Source organism: Loxodonta africana, chromosome 1, assembly GCF_030014295.1.
Source record: "Loxodonta africana isolate mLoxAfr1 chromosome 1, mLoxAfr1.hap2, whole genome shotgun sequence".
NCBI classification, from domain to species: Eukaryota; Metazoa; Chordata; class Mammalia; order Proboscidea; family Elephantidae; genus Loxodonta; species Loxodonta africana.
The window spans coordinates 21,758,613-21,768,309 of record NC_087342.1 but is presented as its reverse complement, the minus strand read 5'-3'; the positions used below and the strand labels follow the sequence as shown (position 1 = coordinate 21,768,309).

Here is a 9,697-nt window from a genome sequence, read left to right as displayed (position 1 = left end):
AGGGCTGTGTGGAGTATTTTTAGAGCCGTGTGCAAAAGCCTGTTTGCTAAAATTATGTGGACTGTGCACACATCACAAGACTGAAGATCCTCCCCAGACTGTTCATGCATGTTTGTCATTCCCTATAAAAGAAGCAAATCTGCCCTGGTTCAGGGAGCTGTCAGCCTTAGGTTACGAGACCCTGCCTGTCTCCCAGTTTGCAAACTGAATAAACTTTTTTGTTCTTCCGACCCTGTGTCTGGCTGACTTCAGTTCGCCAGTCTGCTTGACAAGAACCTGTTAGTCGATGGCTTCAGACTCGACAACAATGGGTATGGTTGCTAAATTAAACTGCCCTTTTTTTTTTTTTGTGGGAAATATACTGTATGTAACATAACATTTGGCTTTTTAACATTCTTCACGTGTATGATACAATGACATTAATTGTGTTTATCATGTGCAACAAGCTGCTTTCTAATTTTTTCCAGAAGAATTCTTGTTGGCAGCAGGTGGGGATACACTGGGTGCAGGTCTCTATCCCAGACATTATAACATTACTCACAAACCCCACTATCAGCAAATGACATCCTTCTTGTGTCATCATCAAAACCATGGCATTAAAAAAAGGAAAAAATTTAGCTAAGTATTGGGGTGGGGGGCATGGTGAAAGAACTAGAAATATGGTAGATAAAGTAAACAGAAGACTCAGTGAAAGTCTTGGACCTATTAAACTGATTTACATTTTACACCAGGGCCAGAAATACTATACAGTCTAATTGCAAGGTTAAGAATAATAACAGATGGAGTGGTGTACTGCAGTCAGCCGAGAGGAGACCCTGTCTCTCTTCTCTTCTTTTCCCCTGACTGCCCCTTCCGATTCTCATGGTTATCCAGATAACCCCAAAACTCTTCCCCCACTAGTCCACTGGGGAGGTACAAGTGCCTTCTGGTTGGTATTAAGATCCAAAACTATCCTTCCATGATTATTCAAAACTCACTTTCCTGTTCCTTTTATGCACTGCTTCCAAATAATAGTCAAAACAGTGAACAGCTTTCTAGCATTTTCATACTAGAGTGAGACTGGCTGTAGCTTAGTGTGTTACCTTTCCCAAGACGTGCTTACTGTTCAATAAAGGATGCCTGCAGAAGGCAAGTCTCAAACCCATACCAGGAGACTTGTGTGTGGTGGCATTACAACACTATGGCCAGTGGGAGAGGGAGCAAAATTGAGGACAGAGAGAACCTTCTCAGGATCCTCAAGACAAACCTTTCTAGAGTATTCTGTATGTCTCCACGCCAAAAGGCAGCCTTAGCTGTGCTGGGTAGCATCACAAGCCCACTTATAAATTAAATGCATGGATTCATTTTTCTCAAAGGTAGTGCTCAAGGCTTCAGAAGTTTTCACCCTTAGAGGTAAGTTCACGAAGTCAATCATCGATTTTCTATAAAAGTGGTGATTCTTCGCGATGGGTGGCTTAAGACTGGTTCCAGTTTGTCTGATGTTCGTCCTGTAAGCGATCATTTGCCGTATGCTGACGATCAGTATACTTTTCATTGAATGTCTTTATCACAATTCGTAAACCTTCCTCTAAATGTATTTTTAGGAAAGTCAGGTATAAAGTTCCACTCTGTCATATTCCAAGAAAAAAAAATGTCTAAAATAAAGATCAAGACCCACCAGGTACCTAATAAGTTGTTGGAAAAAATGTGTGGGGGGGAGGGAGGGGAAGTCTGTGTATACATTTATTAAATCAAGAGTTAAAAAAATATATACTATCTAAAAAATGTCATAGTATATTGTATCTTCTGATTCTAAAACTCAAACTTCTAAATTCAGATATGTCAGCTCAAGGAATCTGATCCATAGTATTTTTTAGGTTAATGGACATTTCTTAATCGTAAGCTAAAAAAGGAAACCCTGGTGGTGTAGTGGTTAAGTGCTATGGCTGCTAACCAAAAGGTCGGCAGTCGGAATCCACCAGGCGCTGCTTGGAAACTCTATGGGGCAGTTCTGCTCTGTCCTATAGGATCACTATGAGTCAGAATTGACTCAAAGGCAGGTTTTTTTTTTTAGCTAAAAAAACTTTTCTTTTTATCTTATCAATAGCCACTCAATTAGGCACCTTTTGAAAATGATCACTCTCCAAAGAGCTGTGAACCCAAGGGGGAAAAAGAAAAAGCAAACAAAATGTAGATGCTGAGGTTTGTTTTATAGGCATTTGTGTTTATGTTGTAGGTTTGAGAAACAAAGTGTACACTATTATTTACAGCACCAAATTGCTGACTATGGATTATTGAAAACATTCGTCAGTCCCAAAGATTTCAGAATTGTAAACTCAAGGCTCTTATTAGACACATAATTGGCACTCAGGGAATGGGCCTGGTTAATTAATAGACTATGAGATCTGTTGTTGTTAGTTGCCATCAAGTTGGCTTCCACTCATAAAAAAAAAAAATAGTGACCTTATATATAGCAGAACGAAACACAGCCCAGTCCTGCGCCATCTTCACGATTGTTGGTATGTTTGAGCCCATTGTTGCTGCTATTGTACCAACCCATCTCATTGAGGGTTTCCCTCGTTTTGCTGGCCCTCTACTTTACCAAACATAATATCCTTTTCTATCAAATGAGATCTGTTAAATTAGCAAAATTAGATTTATTATTTCAGGGAAGACCTAGTAGGCAATTTAGAATGTTCACTAAGAATAAATTTCCTGGTTAAGTGAGGTTTACATATACTAAAGCTAATAGTGTGTGGAGTATATTTGTAAAGGACATACTCTTCCTTGTGGTCTTTAAGATACACCTAATAAGATGATTCAGATAATGAAATAGAACTTGTTTATTAGCCTGGGAATTGCCGCACTGTAGATACAAACATTATGGGTTCCTTCCCGCCCTAGGATTATTTTTTAAAGACGAGCAGTGCGGAGTTCTGGCCACTTTTGAGAGTTAGAACTTTAAGTTTTGTGTGTCAGTAATGAAGTCTAAATAAAGCTACCATGCTTCTTTAAAAGAACATTTTAACAGTTTATTCCATTATCTTTATGATCTACTCTGGACCTTCTAGCTCACTGGCCCCCAAATAATATACCTACGATGTCCAACTGCGGTGCAGTTTGCTTAGGTGGTAGCCGCGCCCATGGCAAGATGACGTGTAATTAACACATTTACCGTTCTCCATGCCCACAAGTCTGGCTTACTACAATTGGTGTTGAGTTTTCTAAGCGTCAATTTGTGTTTCTCTATTAGAACCACACAAAAGAAACAGAAACAAAGAATTTTTGTGACTTTGGAAAAAGATACGTACACAAACATTCTTCAGAAATGAATATAAGGCTTAAGTAAACTTGTGACAATTTATTGGGAGTTTTCTTTAAGTTTTTTCATTTCTGTGCACAAAAATAAAAATACGCTGGTGAAACTTTCAAAGACCAAAGTCTTGCTCAGTTTTTCTTTCTTCTATGGATGTTCATACTAGTAACTACACTACCCTGAAAAGCTGTGTAATTTAAACAGGATAACGCGATACAGTGTGAATGAAGTTTATTAGAAAGCAAATGGTGATCCATGATATGCCTTTTTTTTTCCCCTCAATGGTGGAGAATACAGTCAAAATAAACATACTTCATGCTCTTTGTCTCAAGGCTCAATGCAAGTAGAAATGTGCTTTGAATCCTTGGATGGAGAGAGAAAAAGGTGAGCGTAGACTATTATGTCCACTACGTTTAAGTTTCTGGCAAGAAAGCTGATGGTGTTAAGCGTGTGTGACTAGGATTCTGGTTACAGTCTGGTGAAAAAATGCTGTTCTGTGCTCTGGGCTCTGAATTCGCCTTTTTCTCTTGGAAGCTGTTCTGGGCTCTCATAGCCGAGGTTGGTGTAGAATCCATTTTCGCCATCGCCGGAATAATCGGTCCTGTGTGTGGGGGGCCAGGTCGCGTCTTCTGCCAGCTTTTTTTGCCAGCTCTTATATTGACTTTTAGAGTAGAATCCAAATTCTTTCTTGATCCACACCCACAGCTCTCGATTTTGAAGGATGGCATCCTGGAAATTCAGGTGGGGAAAAAAAAAAAAGATCAAATCTTCATCTATTTTCCTGGAGCAGCCAGTTTGCTTAAAGCCACACCCTGTTTCCCTAAGCCTTCCTGGAAAATGTACATATTCTTCCTGTTTCTCAGCAGCTCCTCTCTGCTGTCCCCAGGAAGTCTGACAGCTTCCCTAGAATCTTCTCTAGACAAGAGGTAGGGGGCTGTGTTCACAGAGCTCTGAAAACTAAAACATTCATTTTCACAGATTTCCTAGTTCGATCCTGGCTAGTCATTCGCTTAAAATTATTTTACTGCCAGACTGAAATGATAACAATGTACTCAAAACGAAGAAAAAGAGAGAAAAAAAAAAAATTCACCATTAGTCCTGTTACTGCCACCTGCCCTACAGAGAGAGCCAAATAAATGTTTGTTGGATGAATGGATAAATCTTAGAAATCAAATGGTGTTTTTATCCCTTTTTTTGAGTTCTCTTTTATTCTTTGTCCACACCCGTTCCGTAACCCGTTGCCATCGAGTCCACATGCACGCACAATTTTTACACACTTAGGACGATAAGATTGGTAGCATTTTGTATTCTGCTTTTGTTTTTACTGGCCCCAAAATAATATCACGTAATGTAGGTTATGTGATATGCAATTTTTATGTCGTTACAGCCTCCTTAATAATAATTTTAACGACTATAGTATTGATTCAATTGCTGTACAACCATTGACTTCAGAGCATTTAAAGTGAGTCTAATATTTTGCCATTATATGTAATACGACAATGAATACCTTCATACGTGTAGGTTTTTTTTTTTCTCCTCTTACTATTTTTAGAACTATAGTTTCAAAAAATGGAATTTCTGAGTTGAAGAGTATGAAAAATGTTATGCTCATTTTATACCTTATAAAATTACTTTCCAAAGGGTTTATATCAATTTTCACTGGCCAAATCGCTTGCACAATTTTATCAAGCGTTTTAAAGTTCAGTATGACACAGTTGAGATTTAAGGGATTAAGATAATCCTAGCTAAGTCTAGAAAAAAAAAAAATCCTTTTCTCAAAGGATTCTTCCCGGAGGGAGAATTTTTTTTTTTTAACATATCCACCATGTTCCTCAGTTCTAATATCTGAAAACCCCATAAAGATATTAGTGTGCAATTCTGAAAATTTTAGCTGTTTTCTTTTTCTAAGAAACTTAAGTGAATCTTTGAAAAAAAGAAAAAAGAAACAAATCTAAAACTTTGCCTTAAAAAAATAGCACTTGATCTTTTTCCTGAATTGGTAAAGTCACTTAGTGATGCTGAGTAGAAGAGAAATGCTACAGGGGAAGACTCCAAGGGTAGGAATTGACTAGAATGAACGATAGCCTTCCTTCTCCCTTAATCAGGAAGGCCTTCCTGAAGACAGTTCTTCTCTGAGCTTCACTCTAACAGGTCTCACTGAATTCTACAGATGGAGGGTTACCTCCTCTAGTCTCTAATAGATTATGGAAAATGCTAGAAAAGTACAATAGAATGCCTTCGTGTAAGGCAAAATTAAAGTCAATTTGATGCTTTGCTTTCTATTTTGAAGATACTAGAAGCATTCCTGGAGCTCTGGTAGCCCAGTGGTTAAGAGTTTGGCTGTTAACCAAAAGGATGGCCGTTCAAATCCACCAGCCACTCCTTGAAAACCCTCTGAGGCAGTTCTACTCTGTCCTATAGGGTTGCTATGAGTCAGAATTGACTCAGCAGCAATGGGTTTTTGTTTTAGAAGCATTTCTATGTAGCCTTGAAAGAATTTTAAATCATCAAGGAATTTCTCCTAAAAAGAAAATGTGTAATTTTTATAAACTCTTAATAACTATCATTTTTATGGACTGAAGTGGTTGCTCTGAAAAATGGACAGCTTTTGGGAATGAGACCCTTTATTTGTTTATCCCCCCCAGAAAAATAAAAGAAGCCACGCAGAAATTATTTTACCTCTACAAAGAAGGCCACACAGAATTGAACGAGGGCTGCCACCAAAATCGAAACCCTCCATGATGTGCTGGTTGGGATGAACTGTGGAAAAAGAAATACAACCATATGAAGCATACCTTACATTTCAAATAAGCACATATTAATTATCGAATGTTTATAAGAATTTTTTGAACTTGGAAGGTGGACATTACTTTCTCCACTTTACAGATGAGAAAACTGAAGGCTAGTGCCTTGACCAGGGACTCAAAGCCAATAAATAAACGGCAGAGCCAGGACTGACATGAGAACTGACTGCCTCTTGGCCTGTATTCCCTCAACCACTTGACAATGGCTATGGAGTAAACATGCCCTGGGTTGCAGATATGAGCAGAAAGGACACTTTGGAGCCCATGTTTCTCTTTTCAGTTTTATCTTTTCAAACAGAGGGAAGAAGGTATAAGATTAAATCATTCATGCAATAATATTATTATTCCTAAGTCAAAGCAAAATCTGCTTGGAATTCTTTCTCTCTTTTTCAGTAAAATTGACACATGGGTGGAACATAAGAGGGACAGAAGTACAAATTTATTTTTATTGAAACTAGTGCACAATTTCTGAACAAATGTTCCAAGCCCTAAATCTAATGGCTTGATGAAAGTCAAACATACCCAACCCATCCCTTCTTAAAGATTAAAGGGTACACATTGACCATGAACTACAGTTACAGGAATCAGAACCTCCCATGGCTGCATCCATAGCAAGAAGATAGTTACACAGCCTCTTTTTGGCTGTTTGGAGTAGAAGGTGCGTGACTATGTGTATGTGTGGGACTGGGCTCCCTTGAGGACTACAACTAGAGACTCTTCATAGTGTCTAAATGCTCACCTTTGATACTCATTCCTTTTCTGATATGGGTTTTTTCAAAGTAATACTTTGTCATTTTTTCCCCATGTAGGGGAGTCTTTGTCAGCTGTGAAACACACTGGGTTGGGTGAAAGGATTGTTGGGGTGTGTGTGTGTGTCTGTGTGTGTGTGTAAGAAATGGTAAACCCAAATCCACTGTTGTCGAGTCGATTCTGACTCATAGAGACCCTATAGGACAGAGTAGAACTGCCCCATAGGGTTTCCAAGGAGCACCTGGTGGATTTGAACTGCTGACCTTTTAGTTAGCAACTGTAACTCTTAACCACTATGCCGCCAGGGTTTCCAAGATATGGTAGTGAGTCAGATTATAGTAGAGAGCCTGGCCCTTTCCCTCACAGCTCCCACCACCCTGATCCAAGAGGGTTCTTCTTCATCCCTAGGCCTGGAAGTCTCTTGTCACACTGATTTATAAGTATTTGCTTATGTGATTGTCTTTCCTATCATCTTCTGAACTACTTGAGAGCAATGAGAGCATTTTAGTCATCTTCATAAAATGTTCTTAGTTTCCATAAGTCAGTTTTGACTCATGGTGATGCGTTGTGTAACAATGATGGTTAATTGTATATGTCAACTTTACTAAGCTATGGTTCCCAGTAGTTTGGCCAACACTTGTCTAGTTACTGTTCTATAATGTAATATAATGATGTAATCACTTTCCATAATGTGATCTAATATAATGTAGTCAATCAGTTTAAAAGGGAGTTTCCTTAGGATGTGTTCTGCCTCCAGAGAGTAAATAGATATATTGGCAGAATTTGTCTTCACTCTTCACTTTGCACCTCTCTCTGTCACCTGACCTACGTGTCTTGGGGACACAAGCCTGCAGGATTCTCCTGCCTGCTGCCTGATTTACAGATTTTTGACTTGTCAGCCTCCACAGTCACGTAACCCAATCCCTTGAAGTAAATCTTTCACTGTCTTTATACACACACTCACACACACACATACACACTACTGGTTCTGTTTCTTTAGAGAACCGTAAGACAGTCACCTTAATGCCAAGCATACTCTGAAGCCCCATAATATTTGATAAATGAATGAATGGTATGGGTTTTCATTTCCTAACTGCTTCTCACTCCACAGCCTCTCCGCTCTCACCTGTAGACTTCCTACCACCATATAATTAATCTGCCTTATATGCTCTGCTGAAAAAAAAAAAAAAAAAAAGCCTGCTCAAATATCTTCAACGGCTCCCTGTTGCTCTAGCCATAAAAGTCCAGACTCCACTGGATGCCTTTGTCAATCCATCCCTTCCTTTATGCGGCATTTTTGTTCCTCACACTGCTTCAGTTTTAACCAGTCTTCTATGAGTTCTTTGAAACAAACTTTGCTTTTGATTTTTATCTCTGCCAGCCTACATTCTTTTTCATTTCCAAGACAAAAGAGATACTTTTAGCCCTCTCTGTTCGTGTGTACACTGTTTTTCTGGTTGGAAATATTCTGACCTCTTACGTAGGCAAATCTGGCTGTCCTTCAGGATCATGAAGCTTCCCGGGACAGCTCAGGCCACAAGCAAGCTTCTCCTTCCTATGTCCTTCCCCCTTCTCTCTGTCTGCACGTCCTCTTTAAGCAGGGATGAGCTTAAGTGCCCGTTTCATCCTTTCACTTTGGCATGGCTTGTCTTGGTAACAAAACTATGGCTTGGAGGTCTGAACCCAATCCTTCTTTCTTTTATTTTCCTCACAGTGATGGGTCCAAGAATGGGTTCTAAACCTCTTGATAGATTTAATTGTAACCCAATGTACCTTGCATCAGATAATGTCCTCTGAAATAAAACTCCCTACACTCAATGTCTGACTCAATGTCTGACAGACAGAAGGTAATTGCCGTACAAATCTGCCTTTTCTTTGCTCTGACAACTATGTTATGAAGAGTTTCTACTATATGTTTAAAAAATTAAACTTAGAAAATTGGTTATAGTATTAATGTATTAATTTTACTGTACTTAGTATAAGATGGCAGAATAAAGAATCCAAACATAACACATCAGGTGTGAGCAGGATAAATGAACACAGTTGATAGCACTAATAATATGAAAACAATCAGAAGCGAGCATATGCGAGATCCAGAAATGTTACTTGTCCTCCTAGCAGAAGGAAACTTGATGGTACAATGGTTAGGCAATTGGCTGCTAACTGAAAGGTCAGCGGTTCGAACCCACCAGTGGCTCCACAGGAGAAAAGACCTAGTGATCTCCTTCCGTAAAGATTACAGCCTAGGAAACCTTATGGGGCAGTTCTACTGTGTCCTATAGGGTTGCTATGAGTTGTAATCGACTCTACAGCTCACAATAACAACAGTAAATAGGAATTAAAAAAAAAAAACCTGTTGCCGTCAAGTTGATTCTGACTCCTGGGGACCCTGTAAGACATCGTAGAACTGCCCCATAGGGTTTCCAAAGAGCAGCTGGTGGATTCAAACTGCCAATCTTTTGGTTAGCAGCTGAGCTGTAAATGGGAATAGCCTTACAATACTCAGTGGTCAGAAAAAACAGGGTAATAACTGGTGTGATGGTTTAGATTATGCATCAACTTGTCTTGGGCCATGATTCTCAGTGTTTATATGATATCACACCCATGATTGAATCTGCTATGAGTAGCCAGTCAGTTGAAAGGAAGTTTCCTTGGGGCTGTGGACTGCATCTGAATATAAGCAGATGTTCTGGCTTTTTTGCTCACTCTGGATCCTGCAGCTGTCTCCTCTTCATCTGACCTCCTGCTTTTGGGACTTGAGCTATCAGCTTATCTGCTGATTTTGGAATTCATCGATCCTCACAGCCTGTGAGCTAGAGCCCTGCTCTCCAACCTGCTGATCATGGGT

General features: G+C 39.3%; 1 protein-coding gene across 1 annotated transcript in view; it reads right to left on the bottom strand.

Annotated features, from left to right (window-relative positions):
* Positions 1-3,618: 3,618 nt before the first annotated feature.
* The window catches only part of ATP13A5 (ATPase 13A5), a 131,212-nt gene continuing 125,133 nt past the window's right edge, over positions 3,619-9,697 (bottom strand). Inside the window, exons 29-30 of the mRNA XM_064280571.1 lie at positions 5,975-6,055; positions 3,619-4,024 (exon numbers count right to left, since the gene is read on the bottom strand). Of these exons, the coding sequence (XP_064136641.1) occupies positions 3,764-4,024; positions 5,975-6,055 (342 nt within the window). The 3' untranslated portion in view covers positions 3,619-3,763. The remainder of the gene's footprint in view (positions 4,025-5,974; positions 6,056-9,697) is intronic.